The sequence below is a fragment of the Myripristis murdjan genome, chromosome 21 (genome assembly GCF_902150065.1).
Source record: "Myripristis murdjan chromosome 21, fMyrMur1.1, whole genome shotgun sequence".
NCBI classification, from domain to species: Eukaryota; Metazoa; Chordata; class Actinopteri; order Holocentriformes; family Holocentridae; genus Myripristis; species Myripristis murdjan.
Genome location: NC_044000.1, coordinates 21,706,190 through 21,728,193, shown reverse-complemented (window position 1 = coordinate 21,728,193; position 22,004 = coordinate 21,706,190). Strand labels below are relative to the sequence as shown.

General features: G+C 41.9%; 1 protein-coding gene across 2 annotated transcripts in view; it reads right to left on the bottom strand.

Moving 5' to 3' along the window:
• Positions 1–22,004, bottom strand: part of dachd (dachshund d) — a 91,808-nt gene that overhangs the window by 15,906 nt on the left and 53,898 nt on the right. The window contains exons 3-6 of one of the 2 annotated variants that reach the window (XM_030081419.1): positions 19,948–20,100; positions 6,373–6,545; positions 6,030–6,174; positions 5,339–5,470 (exon numbers count right to left, since the gene is read on the bottom strand). In XM_030081419.1, coding sequence (XP_029937279.1) covers positions 5,339–5,470; positions 6,030–6,174; positions 6,373–6,545; positions 19,948–20,100 — 603 coding nt within the window. The remainder of the gene's footprint in view (positions 1–5,338; positions 5,471–6,029; positions 6,175–6,372; positions 6,546–19,947; positions 20,101–22,004) is intronic. The other variant, XM_030081420.1, reaches the window with a different exon arrangement.

Genomic DNA, 22,004 nt, shown 5'->3' with positions numbered 1-22,004 from the left:
TCTGCTGTTGTACTGCTGCTGAACGATCGTCGACGTTGGCTGGCGCTAATCCAGGCTGGATATACTGAGCTGCTTTTAAATGAAGATGAAAGAACAAAAGAGGAAATGGGAAATGTAAACTTTAAAAGGCCTGGCTTTAGAGCACTTGCTCTGTGCCCGTCTGGTGTAGAAGCTGCAAAATGGATGCAAATCCATTTGCAGTCCTGGTTTCACACTTATAAAAATACTTAAGGGGTTTTAATAGGAGCGACGTGTTAAACGTGTGGAAATCTGTTTTGATAACATTATTCATAACATTGGCTTTGCACTGTGTGAATTAATAACACTTCATTTACAGACGGAAGAAAGCTGGCATGGTATTTCCAGTTAAAGAGATTAATTTTTAAACACCTAATTGACAGGCTGGGGTTAGGCAGGATAAGCAACAGACTATAAGGCTGCTGCTGCAAAGTCAAGGTGACTGGAATACTCAGAGAAAGGCTTTCAAAAAAGCCGAATAGAGAGCAGAGAGGGAGGGAGTGAAGAGAATTAGTCCTCAAGCACTTTTCCCTCCGCCCCCTATTCTTCCTCTCTTTATTAGGAATGATTTACTTTCTCAGTGAAAGGATATAAAAGCTCAAGTATAGGAGCGTAATTATCGTAGAGTGAAAATTTAAAGGTTTGACTCACAATGTCCTCAAGTCAGCTACCAGACTGCCAGATGATAAGAGAGACTGTGTTCAACACTCGGCCTCCAATTGGTTGTGTTTTATGGGCTTTGCCAAGGAAGAGCACACAAATAGCACTCGGCACTGCAAGTCTGTAAACATGATGGACTGTGGCAAACTGCTAAGGCTGGTGTTTACCTTGGCAGAGCCTGGCCCTGGCATGTTGGTAGCATCACTTAATTACTGTTTACATGTAAATATTAAATTGTACAAACAACCCCACAGAATGTCTCCAAAAATACAGAAATACATATTCAGGGTCAACCTTATCTGACTGCAACAGTTGCCACCGCTAAGATACGTATTGTTTTGAATCGCAAATTTTCTGCATTGTACATAATCTTCATAATTGTTTAATGCTGTTGTCCAAGGGCATTGGGGTAAATATGTTTCCATAATCTGCATAATAGCAGATGCTCAGATATGTAAAATGCACCCTGCGTTGTCAGAAAGGGGAAAAAAAGGTTATTATTCAAAACGGTTTTATTGAGAATAAGTGCTGTGATCATTAATGTCTCCAGTCAAAACCAACAGATGAAGGCTTTGATTACAGACATGTTTTCCTGACAGTCCAGAACAGCATACATAGTAGAGCACTGGTGCCTACTGTGCATCTCTGGTATGGCTGAGTAAAGCACTTGTTCGTTTGCAGTGAAGGGTAACATGAAACAGGCCTCAGCCTTCTGATGGACAGGGAGATTTCACCTTCGCCAGTGAATGATAATGCATTATTAAATTTGCCTCTCTGCTCACTAGATACACTTAGCTGACCACAGCATATTTATCTCCCCATCCGAGGCTCACGTCTTGGCAGGAGAAAGCATTCTGTCACTTTTGAGGCATTTCAAAGATTAAAAAGAACCTCTCTCTTTTCAACGTCCCTAAAAGCATCCCCCCTTTTCAGTGAAATGTGATTAGCGGGAGATGGTGTCACGCAATGGAACATTCATGAGGGGGAGAACAAATATCCAAATGAACTCCCATGTCCTGGAGGAATAGCCCCTCTCTGCACCATCAGCAATCTCTCTCACATGGGCTGGGGAAATTTGATTGATCCTCTATTGAATTATTTTTTTGCACTCTTTCATTTCAACAGGACGCACTGACAAGTTGTTTGATCATAAAGCATTATTGTCTGCCAAGTCACATTTCAGGGTTGTGATGGCTAATGATCTTGCCTCCTGACTTAGGGAAAGTCAGGTAGTCAGCATGTGTTTGAAGCTTGCAACGCCAAGGACATCGGGAGGACTGAACAAAACACTATGCATTAAAGTCAGAAAGATGAAGAGAAGAAGCTTACACTGAACATATCTAACTTTTAATGATACTGTACAGAGATACCCATCAATGTCAGTGAAATATTTACACCGCAAAAGTAGCTCGGAACTGATGCTGAAACTTCTGTCTGACCAAAAGTCATGTAACCCCCTTTTATCATTAGAAATGCATATGCAAAGGCACAAGAGAACAAGACTACAAAGGCTGCAAATCACTTTTTTGCCTTTTTCATCTTTTTCAAACAATATCTCCCCACGTAACATGAGCCTGTCAGCGAGTGCAGGTCCATGCCCTCAGCAGCTGTATGGTAATAGACTGTGATACTGTTACCTGCTGCACTTCATCATTCAGACTGTAAACTAGGACTGCAGACAGTGCATAGAACAGGAGCCCTGAGGACAGCAACTGGACATCTAGGGCAGCATCCTGACTGAGCATCCCACAAGGAGAAGGCGTGGCGAATCAGCTTTCTCCATAGCGGGCACACAAGAGTGCTCAACACATCAATGATTGCTCACTAGATAGCAGGTATGGAAGAATGCACCTCGAGGTGACATAATACACCAGAAGCGCCCATTTGTGCTAGGAAGGACATTACGAGTGCATCTCCTGTTGTGTCAACAAGGATATATAACGTTTAGCAGGGAAGTGCCAATATCGTATTACCAGTGAATCACCCCCTTTTAAAATATGGTTTACAGAATCAGTTTACATACTGTATTGGCCTCGGTCAGGCGTTTTACCCCGGTGTAAAAGAGACATGACATGTGTAACTGCAACGGGATGACTGGGGTAAAGTGGTGAAATTTGCTGTTGGCAAAACGTTTGTCTGAGTATTTAATCTGCCACATGGTATTCGCAGAAACTCTTATGCTTCGATGTACATACATATGGCTTGTGTTTAAAACACCTTTTCCCTGAGGAAATAAAATGATGTCAAGTGTTTGATGTCCAAAGTGAGTTTACAGCCAAAGGCTTCCGTACCTTTCAAATTTCCCCTTGTTTGTCAGCTACCTGCTGTTTCATGAGACAGAGGCTTGTCGAAAGCTATCGCCACAGACTTTCTGTTTGAAGCAATTCAATTAGTCACATGTGAGATAACAGTTAGCTTTCTACTAGCCGTTTTTTCTCAAACATCATCTAATCTCCTTTTTTTCAGGCTAAAATTTGGACAAAAAATAATCGAGTTCAAACAACAGCCCAAAAACTACCATCTGGTTCCTCTGCACTGGGTGACACAACTTTAGAAACAGTCTTTTTTAAATGACAACAAACAGTCTTTGTCCTTCATCAACACAGATGACATGAAAAAGATGAGACATGTTCATAGGATATGAGTGATGTGACATTATAGTGGCTGTCTCTGAGGTGTTAGGCTATTTAAATAGCCTCCATATGAGCCAGGGCGCTGCATCCTTCCTGTGTCGACTGCACACTCTTCTCAAAGTGCATTGCATGAGATTAATTTAATGCTCTGCCAGGATCATAAAGATCAAACAAGTGGAGAGATATCATTAAACCATTGGAATGTTATCTCATTTGTCTAAACAAACTGATGCGATGAACAAGCCTAATTAAAAAGCTCGCCATAAACAAAGCTCCGGATCGTGGGGCCTCTCCCCTCTTTAACAATGAACACATTTATTTTATTAATCTAATGCATCATGTATCATATCATTACAGTTCAATATATCTATCATTAATTTTATTCCCTTCACTTAAGGCTTTTATTGGAATTACTTTGGTTATTAGTTGGTTCTAATGTATTGGTTACCTCTGGATCTGGCTGCTACAATCTCTCTTATCTCGCTGCATAAACCTGTGCGTGTTATTCAAATTGCCTCATTTATTATGATAGCTTCCTCATGTAAATTGTGCTGACTGCTCGCCCTTGCACAGTCCTCATTAGACTAATGAAAACCTTCAAACGAAAAAACTAAACAACCTGCCAAATAAAGGTCTGGGGTTATTATGAAAATTACAACTGTGGGAGCCGGGAGAAGCTCTCTTCATTAATTCATGCTCAGCAAATTGGTAACTAATTTAGTTGCACTCCTCTGCATTAATGGGTTATTTTATAAAAATGTTTTCCACAGCCCGAGACCTCTGGTGCACACACTGGAGAGCCCAGAATCCTAATCAAGTCCAGTGACATATTAGGAATTGACAATCTCAACAACAACATGGTGTGTGTTGCGTGTGGATGTGTGCGAGGCAAATAGCGAAAATTGGTGTGGCTTGCTAGGTCATTTGTTTTTTCCTCTAATATTCTAAGGAAATTACAATCTATTTGTGTTCCTAACCCTAATTCGAGAGGATGGACTACAGTTGAGAAGTAATGCTGACTAGATATTAGTTTAGAATGTGGAGAACACCTCCTTCTTTTTCTGTTTGTGTTGATTTATGTTTGCCTCTTTCTTTCTGTTTCCTTCTGTCATACACATACACACACACACACACACACACACACGCACACACACGTACACTTTGTGACCCATAAATTCAGCTCATGATCCTGCTAATTATTACTATTCACTGCTTCACACCCTGTGAGTGAAGGTCTAACACTGATCTTCACGTCAGTCTAGCCAATAGGGAACACACAGCCCAATGATTTCCATAGTGGTTTTAATATCATTATCAACCTCACCCCACCCTAGATCACCCAGCACAACCCAACCACCCCCGTTCTGCTCAAAACCAACAGAGAATACTAAAATCTATTATTTGCTTAATTTTGTATTTAATCCACAGCGCTTAGTAGACAGATTTCCATCTGTCTCTTTCTTTTTTTTCTACACACACAGTGAAAGGATAATGAAATAATGCCAAAAAATAATAAGAGATTTACATTTACCATGGGAGGTCTGAGGTCTGAGGCTGAATGTGTTATATTTATTTCTCTATATGCTTTCTGTTAATGAGAGTGATGTTTATCCGCCATGACAGCGTTACGTGTCATTTATTAAAACCATCTACAGCTCGGTAGGTAGCGCGTGTAAGATGTGATGACACATAATCGCATGTTTACTGTAAGATGCTACAGCGCAATACAACTGTGCTTCTGTGCAGTCCTCAAAAATGGAAGCAGCACAAACTGGTGAAATGTTTGGGTGACTAAAATACACCGAACAACACATGCCAGACTTCCTGCACAGAATTTGCAGTGAACATGCCTGTGATAGGATGCGTCAAGGAGGAAATTTAAACAACTACTGACAACATAATGAGCATAACAACCCCACAAATTCTGCTCATTACCCACTTTTGGCTTAATGGTCGGTTCTGAATTTTGGGTGGGTGACTGTTCTACCAAATTTTATCATACGTTCTCTAAACCCAGCCTGACTGACCTTTGTCGGCGTGCATCCTCTTTGCTTCGTGGCTCATGTCGTGGGCCAGGTCTCCCTCTTTGGGCCCGGGCAGGATGCTGGGGGACAGGCCAAGCAGGGCCTGGTTCATGGACAGGCCGTTGTGGTGTGCCGCTGGAGAGGGAAGAGCATAACAAGTGTGGCAGAACGGTGACTTTGAGCACCTATTTTCACATTTGTGCTGAAAATAAAAGAGAACGAGGACTGGGTGATACTCACAATTTTCATATGGATTTTATTTCTCTATCAGTATGTATTATGATATGGCACATGTATGCAAAACCATGTGAAATGTTCAGATTAGTGTATATCCTATTGAACTGAATGGTAATGTCGGGTATGATGTCAAAGGAAATGCTAAAAATTTTCAAATAATATTTGTTAAAGTGAGTGTAATAGATTTTATAAATAAAAAAAAATTGTTGATATCATCAGTTTACACAGCAGATTGTGTCATGGTATCCAAAATCACCATTTCATCATAAGATGTTTCTGCTGAGTGACAGTAAATGATAATACTGAATTATCATTCAGTCCTAGACAGAACAACAACAACCTGCAATATACATTTCCTTTGGTGGTTAGCTGTGTTGCTTTGTTTCCTTGCACAATTAACCGTGCAATTAATTAATCAGTCTGTCTCATTGTGTGCTGAGGTAACACGGAGACGTACGTATCCTGTCTGAAGAGCTTTCTGTGCGGGCTGGGGAGCTGGACACACTGCTGCTGCGGTGGGACGATGGGTGGCTGCCCGGCCTCCTGTTGTCCTCTAAGGAAGGAGCAGGGGAGGGACTGTCCGGGACACGTTCCTGCAACCCCAGCAGCGAAAAAAAACACACACCCAAAATAAATCTCATATAAAATCAAATATGCACTGAGACACTAGATGAAAGGAAAGGCCCAAATCTGAATATATGAGCTATAAAAATAATTTTAAAAAAGCATGCCAGATTAAAAATTGAACATCGAGAGGGCCTATGCATGCAGACGTTGTTCCGGTCTCTATTGGAGTTTACCTTTATAACAGAGGTGACCATTCTGGAGGGCAGACTCTGGCCCTGTGCTGCGGCGGCCATGTTTGCAATGGTGCTGAGATGGTTCATCTGGCTCATCGCCATTGTGACAGAGGCAGGGGGCAGGCTGACTGGGATCAGGGGGTGGGGCATCATCATGAAGGGGAGTTCCAGGCCTAAGAAACAGGAAGAGGTCGTTGGTTACTCAATGATGCATATTATGAGTTAGACGTTCACAGGGGAAACTTGTGCCGCTCTGGCTGGAAACTAAAAACCTGGTGCTGTTAATCCGCCAACCCGTAATTCCCACCACTGAGATGAGTTTTAAATTGGTGGCCAGTAACACTGTGGCACTATAGCGCTGTCCATTAGAAAAAAATTGGAATAATTCTAAGTAATCGCTTTGCGGGGTGTCTCTCCATGTTAGCATAATATACATAAATGTTTTACAACATACGTTAATAATAGATACAGCTGCAATAATAATAAAGAAAATGGAGATGATAACTATATACACAGTTATTCAAAGACCAAAGACCAAAGTTTACACAGCAATAAAAATGCATCAATTATTCTATGAGGAATAAAAAGGGCACATTATGGAAATTGTTTCAATATTTACATATAAAAAATATCAGTAAAAATAAAGGCAATCTTAAAAGCCATTACCCAAATGACTAGTTAAATGTGCTAATGACAAACAAGTACCGTCAGACTTCAGTATGGCAATGACTTTAGGCTAATTATAGCAGCCTATATTCTAGACCAAAGAGAGAGAGAGAGAAATAGAGAGAGCGCAAAAACAGTAAAGTCACTTTCAGCCTTTACAATAATGGGATTTCATTTCTTTCTCTTTTATATGCACACAAATTATTCCATTACAACATCAGAGATATCTTACAAATGTTTTAAATTATTCAATTGCTGCATGGCAATAGACGTCTAATTGGGAAAATTGAAGGCATTAGTGGCTCAAAAATGTAAAGAATGTCTAATAAAGATACCATAGGGGGTTACTAGTTAGGCACAGTGTAGCACTGCACTATGCTTCTGAATGGCTTAATGAAAACAAGCCAACTTTCAAAGGACATGAGCGCACACAGAAGGTCAAAGCTAGGTGTCTGTACCCCCACAAACACGGCACCCCCCTTCCCTCCCCCTCTGCTCCATGGGGACTTTGAACTGGCAGGATCAAAAGTGACTGGGAACAGTTTGGTCTCATTCCTTCGCCACTCAGATGCTTTTCCTCAACTGCTTTAAAGAAAACCTCATAGACACTATTGGATCTGATTGAGCCTCTCTGTTGATTTTTCATTCCTTTTTTCTGCTTTTCTTGGCAGCCTGGTTCAAGGTAAAAAGCTGTGTGAAAGAAAGAGAGGAAAAAAAATACAGCACTACAGAAAGCTGATCCACAAAACAACTCTACTCTTCTTTTCTAACAAAACATCAGTAGCCAAAGGGCAAGGAGATCTGCATGGCGAAGCCTCTAAAGAGAAGGACACTGGTTGAAAATGAAAGGACATGAGAAGTACTCCTCTCTGTCATTCCTCCCCTTCCAAAAGAAGCATTGATTTCCATAAGAAAGATGGCATGCAGTTTCTCAGTGGCGAGTATTCCCAAACAATATAAAGCAGGGGAGATTAAAGAAAGGCGGAAGCCAGGCAGCACCTTGTATCAGCGCCTCTCCCGGAGCTCAGACTGAATCAATTACCACTCAGCAGGCTAAGCTCAATTAAAAAACGCCACAGAGGGCCTGATTGCGGGGGTACTTACTATAGGACAACATGGAGAGGTCTAGGCTACCTATCTACCTTTCAAAGCCACTCAAGGGCCACAGTGAAGAGACTTATCCTGCCTTTGAGGTAGACACATCCATTTGGTTTAACACAGCTACACGGATGTGAACGCACACCCAAAAATTTTCAGCAAAATCGATAAAACATACGGAAAAGGTGGAGAGACAGCTTGAATGACATGACTTTGTTTTTGTCATTCCGATTTTACTTCAATCTGCAGTGAATGATGTGTCTCGTCGCTCTTTGGCACCATGACACGGTGATATATCTCCACCTGATAGAGCGACTGCCCAGTGGGGAAACAGTGGACCTCTGTTCACTGTAGGGGGTATTAGTCTCGCTCTCAGTGTCTGTCCAGCCCCTTTCATGTCCCCCTATACTAAAGCGGTGTTTCTCTCATAAAGGCCCATTCAGCTCACTGTAAGGGAATGTGGCATAGGCCGACAAGGGCCAACCAAATCCCTTTATTTGTAGCTGAAAGGCGCCAGGTGGAGTGAGATCAGTTTTATTCAAGGTATCTGGCATTTTTGCAACGTGGTCAAGTCTTTTACATTCATTTGTATGCAATTTCGTCCCATAGACTATAGCTCGAGCCTTGTAAAACAAATTACTCACAAACAAAATATGTCCAGGAGATTTTTCAGGTTGGTCTCTATCAAATAATTGGATCATCTGTTTCTCTGCAATTTGTGTTCATCAATATGCTGTTTTTCATGTATATCTATTACAAAAACAGAATCAAAACACATTAGTCAAACTTACTCATTAATCATTCAGATATTGTGTTGATATTCCAGTGGGCACACCTCTAGAAACATATTTGTCAGTTTCTGTTTATCTCCGATACAGAAGTTCAGACCTGATGAGAGTTGAATTCCCTTGAGCTCCCTCTCTCCTGAAGGGCATAAACAATGCATTTGGAGTAATTTACCTGGAGTAAGCCTGAGGGACCTGCAAAGGTGAACTCCTATTTACCATCATTAAAACTACAAATCACTTAATACCAATATAAACAGCTCAGCTATTATGTTGTGTGGTGCTTGGGAGTTCATGCATGGATAAGCAAAGATCTGAATCATGGAGGATGAATTGAATGAATTAAAACAGCCCTTGGATACAACATGATTAAAAAGCTGTTACATCAGACACAACTGGAAAACCACACAGCTGTCGGTAGTTGCAACACTTAAAAGAATCACGGTGAAAAAAAAGATTTGATGATGACTGCTTTAAAATGATTAAAAAGGGAGCAGTAATTCATTTTGATGACAAAAATGATAACCTGCAGTGATCTGTGCTGCTGTTAATCTTCATCTAAACAGGAGTGTAGCCTCTCTGGCCACCTAGCTTTACAGAGGAAAATAGGAAAAAGAAAGTAAGCCTTTGTCACGGAGAATGGGAGAGAGGTAGCAGTTGGCCCCTTCCCCTTAACTCTGTTGTGGACAGATTTCCCCTGACAAAAATTAAACTAGCTCCTACTTGGCACTTTATTATCTCTTCAACTGAATGATTTATTGTTTGTGGAGCGAAAGAACCAAAGAGAGGGGGAAGATTACATTTCCAGCCAAAGCTCAGGCCTGATCTCGTTTTTTACTCCCTCTGTCCAGGAAAAAAGCTCCCGACAAACAATAATGTCAGCTGTAATTGATCGGAGGTCGCCGGCTGGGCCTGCAGTAAAAGCGCACTATTTAAGCGACAATCGGCCCCGCGCTCTTCAGACGCTGGCTAATGAAGCTGTCTGTCTGGGCTATTTACCTTCTCTTAAATGGAAGGGGAGAGATGTACTGTAAGAGACAGGGCTGGAGAGGATCTGCCTCTCGCTCCCGTGAAATAGGACCTGCACATGCCTCAGGAATGTATAATTGGTTGGCGCAGCCAAAGCTGGGGATCCGGTGCTAATTAAATGACTTGTTTAAAGCCTATCTGTCTTTGTTTGGGAGGCTCTGGGCTTCAGAACAATGCATGGTAAATGCTGTTGTCAAACAAACATTCCTGGTTATCCTTTGATTTGAATTGAACAAGACAAAGGGCTGATTTGCTCAGCACTAAGCCTTTGGTTTTCATGGCGTGGAGATTTTTTTCCTCTTCTGATCTGTCAAACTGAACAGGACCATTCCAGTCACGCAGCTAAATGGACTGACTCACTGTACAGTGCATGTGCTGTCTGTTGCTGCAAAACAATCTCAGTTTTCCTCCTAATTGCTCTTGTAAAATGCCCCCATGTCGTGTATGTATTTCTCCAACAAAGGTGAGATGGCGGCACACACACATGGTGAGTCTTTGTTGTGGTCGTATCAAGGATTTGCACACGAATCCCAAAAGGAAATGAATGGCTCATGAAAAAGTGTCTGTCATGCGGTGAGACATTTAGAGGTCTCTGCGTTGCACTAATCTGCCATTCATCTTTACTATAACTGCTAATCTGCGTAGAAATCAACAAACCAACCATGCGAAATGGAAGGGGTATTACAGCCATTAGATCACACATAAGACATGGCCTCCATAAACATGTTGTCTGGCATAGTGGTGCCACTTTACACAACACACACGCACACACACACACACACACACACACATACACACAAGTGTACATATGCACTGACATGCTCCTGCATCTGCACACACTCGCACACACACACACACACACACACAGATGGTAGGTTCAGTCAAGGCTGGTGAGTCCTGTTTCTCATTAAAAGGGGGGAGAGAGGAAGGTAGTGGGCTTTGATGTAGCCACCCACAGCCCCTCAGTGTCATTGAGTGAAACTTTGAAGCCTTTTGTGTTTACACAGTTAATGTTGATAATAAAGCAAACATCTTGCCTTTGTTAAATACCTGCTGAACACTCACGTACACACAAACACATAAGCAGACCTGCGAATGGACGCATGAGGCACATAAAAAGAATACATACTAACACATAAATACATAAACTAACAAGGAGAGGTAAACATGAAAACATGTGGATACACGAGACGGCGATGCAGCACAGATAACGGTGCATAGGTACGAGCACGCATGCAGCCAAGCAGACACAGAAACACATGCAAACAATATGCTTCACATTCCCATAGCCACAGCGACTGGATACATTAGGAGCTAATTCACAGCAACAAACAAAATATGTGTGTTTAGCATGCTGTGACTGATACACACACACACACACACACACACACACACACACACACTGTTTCCTATGATTCAGGTGGGCAAAGATTACTTGCCAAGATGCCTAATGTAATGTAATGTAAGAGAAATCATGATAAGAAAACATTTCTCGTTTGATGAGGTAACATAATTGCTTTCCTACCCAAACCACTGGAGTGTAACACGTGGTAGAAATTATCAAAGAGACAGACAGAGTTGTTTGTCCTTTAAGTATATAAAATATAAAGCAGGCAACTTTACGGGATAATTTAAATCCTCAGCTCTAATGGTACGCATTCCTTAGGAAAATTGAAAGATCAATCATCTCTGTGACAGATACGTTGTGAAAAAAGTTCATCCTATCTTTGAGGAGAAAATGCTAAACACGTTCCCTCAGATACACACACACTTAAACAGACACACACACACGCACACATTTTCCCGTTTCAGCTGTCTATTTGTCTCTTTGCTGAAAATGTTAACGAACAGGGCAATAATCAAGCCATATGCTTGCATGTGGCAAATCTCATTACAGTAAATGACCTTTACCAACCAATGCCAACATCCTTGTGCTTGATAACGCCGCGCGTATAGAGCAGGGATACAATGGTGGGTTTAACTAGCGCAATCATCCACATAGCTGAAGGGGGGAGCCAGGACAGCCAGGCCTTCAGGACACATTAGCAAACAGTGCTCACTTCACTAATCTGGGTCGGAACCGGGCTCACTTTACATTTGTCGCACATCACTCTTGATAAATACACAGCATACACGCTCACATGTGAGCACACACACGCACACATCAGATCACCAACAATAAAAACTGCGGCACAGAAAGTGCTGTGGGCAGAAGAGGAGAGCAGAAGGAGAGGAGAGACATTACTAGCAGCTGTTACTACTGCGGGTGCAATATATTCAAGCCCAATCAATAAAGCTCCTACAGGCAGTGACACCCAAGCAGACAGAGGAATCATTTTCATCTGATACTTAGCAAAGGCTCCCCTTTTAAAAAGATTGCTTTCAGTCAATGACAACCAGTTGTCATTTGACTAAGGCTCCTGAAATGAAATATATTGACGAGTGTTATCAATCACAGCCCACTCTGCCGTCATATCACTTTGGCGGGGGGATCAGTTTGCATGTGGTCATCAGATCATCCGTTTTAATTACAAAATTAGCATCACTACCTCCTGTGCTCTCTCTTCCTCCATTACAATCACATCATGAGGGAAAATCAGTAATGCAGTGTATAGTTTACAGTGGCACTGCTAATGATTTCAGTGTGGAGTGCACAATGTATTTGACTGTAACTCACTGCAGTCTGGACACTCTACTAGGACTAAATGATATGGTAGAAATATCATATTGCAATTATTTTGACAGATACTGCAATTGTGATATGATTCACTGTTTTAGGGGGAATGGTCATTTCATTTTCACGAGAAAAAAAATGTTAAAATGATGTTCTTGGTCTGACGTTCGCTGTGGTCAGCACCAAACAAACATGTTTTCTTAGATCTGGAGAATAGGACTCATAGGCCAGGACATCTCTGTAGCACCGCAATACTTCATTTAAAATGGTATTTTGTCACACATTTTACCTTTGTCAAAAATGTGCACCTCCTGTAGATATTGCCCTTGGCCGTATTGCCATTTCAATTATATTTTGATTTACTGCTCAGCCCTAAAATTTTCACTCTATATTTTTGTGTGTATTTTTGAAATGGTTTCTAAAATAGTTTCCTTCCTCTGATAGTTTGTTGGTATGAGTATTCTTTTTAGGAATTTTAAACACTACTTTTAAAGAAATACCTTCCTCTGTTTGTTGAAACTGTGAAGGACATGCTGAGATTGTGAAATTCTTTAACACTGGTAGAACTTGCTCTCTCTTTATCTTGGTCCCAGAGGAGAGGCTGTGTGATGGTGAAGATGTCTGGGCTCAGTATGGCGTGATAGCTCTATTTGGATGAGGGTTCCCATATCATAATTGAGTAGAAACACCTTTAGGACCGGGCAACAAACAGAGTGCTTTTGTGGAACTGAACCAACTATTTCTATCACCCACAAATGCTTTCGATTCCTCCTCTGATTGCCACATAGACACGCAATGGAACGATTTTTACAATGTAATCACAGTAAAAGAGATTGTCATTTTGTTGTTGTCATCGTTGTATTGTCATTACCGTTATTATGTACACAGTAATATTATTACTCCATGCTAATGTGTCCTCTTAGACATAATCATGGTGAAATGAGAGCACAATATGCTAACACTAATGCCGCACCATCTTAGCTGTGTATGTGAAAACGGCTCCGCATTCAGTGCAATTACAGGCCGTGCATATTTCACATTACTCGAACCTGCGAAAGCTCATCATCACTGAAAGGTTGAATGTCATTTATTACACGTATCACATTTACACCAAGTGACATTGTCTTTTCAAATTGTGTTGATCTCTTCACTTTCAAAGGTCAGCCCCTTCCCTGGCTAAATTCAACCTGACAGAGAATAGTGAGGAGGGGACAGCCAAACGCATGCATCACCCCCGCATCAAAGCGCTCCAAATTAATCTATCCAATTAATGAAGAATGAGGCCTAATGTTGATGAGGGATGACAACTCGACTGGTCAGTTGTTTTTTATAGCTCTGCTCCTGCTATTGTGAAGTAACCACAAGAGACAGTCAAACAAATATTTGCATGACATGAGGTTTGTCTAGCGTGCTGTCTCTCTCCCTCCCTCTCTCTCTCTCTCTCTCTCTCTCTCTCTCTCTCTCTCTCTCTCTTTCTGTATAACGCCACAACTCTGCTGCCACTCAAAGATGATAGAACTTGATATGGATCATTACGGAAATAATGTTTAATCAATTCCCCTTGTTATTGTAATCTATTTCTGCAGTTGTCTGCATTTGTGTATTTTGTAGCGACATCAGCGCGCCTCACATTTTCCCAATCATGCATATTCAAATATTACGCTGATGCTTAACAGCCGACGCAACCGGAATTAGAACGAGGACATTAGACTTCATTAAAAAGAGAAATGATTATCAAGTTTATCTTTTGAAATGTCTATTAAAATGTGTGTGTCGTTCTTCACTTATCTGTCACCTGGCTCCCATGAGCCTGGCAGACTAATAGAGAGATGGTGAGGGCCAAAGCCCAGGAGAGAGACAGAGACCCATCAAGCTCTTCGCTCAGGCTGGAAGGCTGTCTGTCTGCCTCTGTCTGCTCTGCCACTCTCTGTCTAGCTCAGTGTGTCTGGCTCACTTACCACCATTACTCCCCCCTTTCCCCACCACAAATAGCTTACCGAGACCTTCCTCTGCCCAAAACAGCCACGGTATCAGGATGGAGGAAAGCAAAACAAACTACACTGTAATCGCATAAATCAGATCAGATAAAAATTTGTCGCATCGGAAGAGCTGCTATGATATGCTGGTAGAATGAATATTATTCAGCCTATGGCTACAATCTAGTTTCTCTCCAGAGCCTCCGCTGACAAAGGCTCCCACAAGAGAGCAAGAGAGGAAGATGGATGAAGTTGCCCCTAGACACTCATATCAGGTCAGTATGTGCTTTATCCCCTAATGGTTAAGGTTAGGATTGAGGAGGGGGTGATACTAGATCTGAGCCTGAGGGCCATTGTTCTGTCTAGAGTAGCAGGAAGTAGCCACCATCCTCCATCATGGCCCACATTTAGCCGTGCTAGGCCACCAGCACTAGTGCAGCTAGCAGGTTGGAGCGTGCAGCTAGCTAGTTGGATGTGTCCTTCCACCCAGAGAGCTTTATTATTAGAAAGGACATAAACAGACTAATTAAATCGCAGCAGTGGAGCTGGGCTGACAGCTGGCGCAGAGACTGTGACCAAACAGATCCCTATCAAAGAGCAGGAGCACTGTCTCTATATGCTTTTGTGCATGCTTGCATGTGTGTGTGTGTGTGTGTGTGTGTGTGTGACACATGATCCACAATTGCAGAAAACATGCATGTGTGGCTGTTACTTTTATTCATTTAAGATTGTTGTGTTTGTCCTGTATTGATGCTTGATCGCTTTATTTTTCTGTAATTTCACTCATACACTTGGTAATTGTAATGTCTTAGTTATCGGTCTAGTGCAGAGCACAGTGACTCACTGATATGATCCAAAATGGTACAAATGCTATCCAGCAGAGCTGTAAACACTCCAGTAATTAGTGCATGGTCTCCAGGCTGACTCCACTCAGCTCTACAGCATGGCCAAGTGTAGACCCCATATCGAGAGGAGCCTAGTTATGCATTGATCTCAGAAAATTAAGGCTAACTGCCCCAGATTGCAGTGTCTTGATGTACCTTCTGGATGAGCAATGTACTCTGCTTGTATTGTTTGTAGAGTAAACAGGACGATTTGGACTTGCTGTGCTTTAAAATGAATACATGTTGAATAATTAATGAAGCCCTTTAAAGCATTGTTATCTGTGTGACCGCAAACGTAGAACCACTGATGATGAGAAAATATGGTTTTAACAAGTCAATAATGGTGAGTGCAACAAGAACAGCTTAATCAATGAGGCTGCAACGTTTGCAAACAAGGACTTGAATTATAACGCCAATAATTGATCTCTTCCATTTTTTTCTCTCTCCATCATGTGATGTCATTGTTTATTGATTGCTTCCTGCCAGTGAGGGATGATGGGAAGTTTCCAGAGTTTGTTTTTGCTATGACTTTTGTACCCCCCTATCCCCTCCACCTTTCCCTCCTTTCTTTCTCCTCCTCCTTTCTCCTCCATTTGAAATTTGCAAGCTGTAGCACCAGCTTAACCAAAAAGGATTAAGTCCCATACCCAACTGAGAACACAGATAATGCTCAGTAATTGGTAAAAAATGAAGATGAATGGGACAGCTAGATAAGGACCAATTAGCTGCTGGGAGTGTACAGCTGTGGTCTCCTCACAGAGCGCTCTCAGGGGCCAAGGCCCCCTCTTTCTGTCTCACTCTCTCTCACGCAAGCCTGCACACATATACACACACACACGCACACACATACACAAGCAAGCATCCACACATGGAGGGGGCCCCGTAGAAATTAGCCTGATGACCCCGGGAAGAGAGAATGATGCTTCCTCATCATCTCACCCAGAACCTCTTCTCTCAACTCTCAGTCAGGCAACACTCCAGGTACCTGTCACCACCATCCAGCCACAGCCTACCATGTGGCTCGGCACTCCCCATAGGGTGCAGGCAGCCTGGACCAAAGCCACGGGTTGAGACAGAGGGCTCGGGCTTTTCAAGTAGTTTGCTGTAGAATGTAACTCTGGTTATGAGGGCTCTGGGATAAATTCAAAACGGACATCCCAAAGTAAGCGGGTGCTAGTGCATCGTCTCTTCTTCCTGTGCCTTTTCTTTTTAAGTGTTATCCGCTGGCAAGTTGTTTGGTCGGTGTATCGTGGCATCATCTGGCTGATGACAGTGGAATTCCCATATCTAATTACAGACAGGATTTCAGCTCCATTAGAGTTGTGTGGTGAGGAGTCAGATGAGTGGCAGGGCAGCACCCAGTGGCCAAAGAGAGACAGAGGGTGAAAGAGAGAGAAGTAGTGGAGAGAGAAAGGAGAGGCAGTGAGAAAAAGAAAGAGATGGGAGAAGAGACCAGGGTGAAGACAGTGCATTCTTTCTCCTTGCTGGTCTAAAACACTTTCCTGTTTGTTTTTTTTTCTTCCACCACTGAAGAAAGCAATTCCTTCTCTTGAAATTGGCAGGTGTTTGTTAGTGAGCAGCTGACAATATTTTCTCTCCCAGTAATGAAGGTTGTGGCTGGGGTCAATGCATTGGGAGGGAATGGTGGGCTGTTTATCCCCCTCAAGGCCCAGCGCCACACGTGTTTTGCTTGGTCTGTGATCTGTAATTGTGGCATTTCCTGAGAGGCACGGGGAACAATCCACATTGTGCAGTGAGTGGGCTCCCTCTGCCCAACTAAAGAGTGTAAGGGAAAAATCAAAGACAGAGAAGCCACCTCCTGCTTTTCTGTCTCTCTTTACATTTTTATCCGTCGCTCTATCTCTCATTTCTTTCTCGATTTCTCTCTTAATGTCTCTTTCTCTGTCTATTGCTCTCACTCTGGCACACAAATACCACCCCCCTCTCCCCCCTCTCCCTCCTCTCCCCCCTCCCTCACTCAGGATGTTTGGTTATTTTGGCTGAGAGTTGAACTGGTTGTTTTTCCTTATAATTAATAACATTGATGCAAACAGGAAGGTCTAATTGTGATGAATATTTAATGCGGGGGAGAAACATTAGCCTGTTCAATTTACATCAACACAAAGACAGCGACGGGCAATCCAACTCTACAAACAGAACAGAGTGTCCTTCACTGGCTTGCTCTGCTGTGCTCTGCTTTAAGCTGTTCACAATACAAGATCTGCTTCAGACCAACACTGAGATGAAGCACCTGTATTTTAGCCCACAGGGAATCTTTTCAATGGTTTTATGTAGTAGCTATTTCTGATTCAATTTCAAAGCTCTTAGCAGTATTGTGAGAAGCAAGCTCATTAGCATAACAATTGTAACTTGTTTGCTAACATTATTTGTACAAGTATTCATGTTGCCATTAGTGTGTGTCTTATTTTAAGCTGGACATGACTATAAAACTCCGGCGCATGTGTCCGTTTCCTCAGAGCAGCTGTGCTCTGGGTCTCTTAAAAACAGCATGAAGTCATTCCCCAGTCAGCCCTCCACAGCAATGTGAACAACAGTGGGTCCAGTCCCAACAAGGCTGCAGCCAAATTCAGTCCTTTGCTATATCAGTCAAGTGATTTACAAGTTTGGATTTCTAATAATGAACTGCAGACTTGGACTTATTAGGCGTTCAAACACCAAAATAGTGGGTGAAAGCAGGCCAGGGGGGAGACAGTTTTGTAATGTGAAATAATTTTGCAATCACGTTTTGTCTTAAGTCAGTTCTTATTTTTGTGAAATTACAAACCTCTTTTATTAAAAATAAATATGTGAGAGGAAGCCTGAGGCTAGATGAAGGAGACAGCACGCTGCTAGCTGTGTTTCATGGCCCTGCGGTGCAGAGCGGGCCATATTTCTCCAGCGTATTATCAGGATGACTCCTGCTGGCCACCCTGTCACAGGAGAGTGCTTGATATAAACAAGAGATTGCTGCGACACCCAGTAATCAATATTAGGATGGCTTCAGTACCAAACATCATTTGTCTCTGCAACCATTCCTTTGACCAAACGAAGCATTAATTCAAATCATAAATCTGAGCTGATTTAAATCCGGGGAGAGTGAGGGAGAGAGAGAGGCCCCTGTCTGCCTGCCTGCCCCTAATGATTTATTTTCTACATTTCTGCGAGCGAGAGATTTGTCCATACTCACTGACAGGTCACCTTCAAACGCCAGTGGCAGACTGTTCATCACCATGCAGACGAGCATCTCATCGCTGCAAGTAAATATTAAAGGAAAAGAATCCAATTGATTGTGGATGGGGCCGAGAGGCGTCACCGCCATATATTTCACTCAAAGAGCTAATGCTGTGGCCCGTGCACCCACACCTAGAGCTGCTCCCCCTTGCCAGAATTATGATTCTACCGAGAGCCTGTGTGGCTGGCTGTGGGCTCAAGGTTACAATTTAAATTGTAAAAAGATAAAACAGTTTCTTATTAGCTCCATTGCCATAGCCTTGCTGTTGGTATTCACATTTATCTTTATTTCCATGACCTCGTAGACTCGTATTCTCGCTCTTCTTCTTTTTTTTTTTTCCCACTCCATTCTCTGGGACTGATGACCTCACACTTTATGCATTTTGCATTGTTAAATCTGCTTTGAAACGCATCCTGTTTTCATCCCGTACACTGTATGCTCTGTGGTGTCAAGTATTACTGTTAAAATGCATACAAGAGTCAAGCCATTTAGTACAGTAAGTGAATCAAAAATACCATTTAGCAACTAAAGCTACTGGGATTACATTTGGTTTATAATTTGGAATATGCTCATGAATTCACACTGCATTATCATTCTCTGCAACACGTTAAGTGGCTCTGTGCGATATTACGAAAATCCTTCTGCATTTTAGGGGTAATAATTAATTGAAATGGCACATAGTGTAAAACCAATGCTCACAGCAATTCAATTAATCCCTGTTAAAAGCTGATAGCTTTGGGAAACTGTGTTCACAGTTTCACTTAGCTATTAAGAAAGTGTTTTTTTTTTTTTTTTTTTATTTCAAGACAAAAGGGCAAGACTTACAGAACAAGAACAAGACTTACCTTACCAAGGTGAGTTTTTACAGTGACACATACAGGGAGAAAAATCCCCTGGGTGAACAGTAGAGAAATAGCAGTATGGTACTGAAGTGTCTAACTAAATTAAATAAATTTGTTAATAAATATAAGTCCAAGGATCCTAGGAAAATGCAAATCTTTGGTTTAATTCGAGCTGTATGCATAGGATCCCTTATAGTCAACAAGTATGATGACAAAGAGATGGTGGTGACTGTCAAGTGTGTGTGAATGTGTGTGTGTGAGTTTATACAAACATGTACAGACATTTGTGGCATGCATGTGTGTCTTCTTTTAAAGTGCTTGTGCAAGTGCATGTGTTCCTATGTAAACGTGTGTGTGTGTTTGTGAATGTGTGTGAAGGGCATCCTCACCGACGCTGGAGCTGAGGTCTCCATTCTCTCCGTCGGCCCCATGCTGGTTGGCGTTGCCGTGGTAGCTGCTCATCACCTCCAGCTTGATCTTCTTGACCTTCATGGCCTCGGCGATGGCGGCGTTGGCAGCTGCTGCCGCCGCTGCTGTCAGGCCTGGAGAGAGGAGGCAGAGGAGACAGAGCTCTTACAGACCTCTACATGTCTGCTGGGGCTCAGCTATTGCACCCACAACACCTTTCAGAAACCTGCACCAGCAGAAAAAAAACACAGGGGGCTTTTGAAATAATAAAAAAATGAATAATTCTATACACTGGGGAATAAGCGGTGATGAGATCATGGCTTGGTTTTTCATCTTCTGACAGGGGATATCTTCGCAGCAGGTTATCATGCTGATGGGATGGATCCCTGTGTGTGTGGCAGTGTATGATTTTTATGAATGTCTCACTGATTCCAGTGTTTCCCACCACTGTATTGATGTATTTGTACCTTGATGGGAACAGATGGAGTCAAGATAATAGCGCATGATGCAAGCATTTCGTGCCTAAAACTTACAGTTTACAATGTATGTGTGTGTGTGTGTGTGTGTGTGTGTGTGTGTATGAGAGGCAAGTGAGAAAGTGTGTGGTTGCAGGGGGTTAGAAAGAGAGTGGGAGAGAGATTCAAAGAGAGAAGAAGTACAAAGTGTGCACAAATAGAGAGTCTGGGAATCAGGCCTTAAGACTCTTCTTATCGAGGCTATTTCAATGATACCTTTTAATGTATTCAACAGATCTAACCTCTCTGTCACACACACTGAATAATGACTAACATTGGTATTCAAATTCTTCATAGCTACACAGTGCCTCATAATAACTGGGCTCTTCTGAGTATCATTGCCTTGCAAGGCCAGTCAGCTTGCTGAATGGAAAATCATAAACAACGCACCAAGGATTCAATCCTTTTTTTTTCTTTCTTTAATACTTCTAAATTACTCAGAATACATTCAATACTTAGAGGGTCATGTGTTAAAATTAACTAAACAAAATGTTCTATAAAACATAAAAATAAAGCAATGTCCTCCATTCAGTATCATCTCTATTACATTCTCTAAAAAATACTTACACCACCACATACTCCGGGCCCTTGGGGTAGGAAGCTAATGGTGCAAGAGGCTAAAGTGGCCCCCAAAAAGTTCATAAAAAGGCAATGGAGTTGGACATGTGGGTGCAAGAAAAATTCACTGGAAAATCAAGGCTTGATTGTCACATTAATGTGAGTTTGCCTGTTTTTTGAGAACCAAACTATTTTTGAGGAACAGCAGAAACAAGTGTTTTAAGACAAAACCTGAAAAATAGCAGTTAAAACCCACTGACAAGGAAAAAATATATATTTAAAAGAGTCATTTTTTTATCCTGACAATTTTTTAAATCTTGTCTCTTGCTGTTGAGGAATAAGAATAAGAATCCCCTGACATTTACACCATGCTTTATATTCTCAAAACTACAATATTTAGAAGATGTAGTATTTCTTTGTATTCATGCCACTTGACAATTTCTCTAACAAGATACTAAACATCTTTGACAATTTAACATATATTCTTTTTAATGCCACAGGCTGTTATAATTCTCCTTTTGCAGCTGCAGCTGAAGAGTCCTTTAAAAATGCTCTGTGTAATATCCATTCAAAAAGTTATTGTCACATTACACACAAAGGCCAATGTGTGTGCGATGTGTGCGATGTGTGTGTGTGTGTGTGTAAATGATCATTCATATTTACATAACCATGTCTGACCATATGATAGTGCATTAGACATGGTCGTCCACCTAGATCAAAATGGACTTGATATAGTGAGTCCGAGATTACCGACATACATATGCTGAGCACACTGCAGAGATCATAAACCATGGGTTTGTCATTGTGGTGGTTCCAAGGTTCGAGGTGTATTGAACGTGACTGAAATCTTTATTCATGAGGCTGGTCTCAAACAGCAGGGACAGATACCGCTAAAGCTCCTCTAGGCCTCCATGTCTCAGGAGAGTCCCGAGACTCTTCCCACCAAGCCCAGCAACACCATCAAA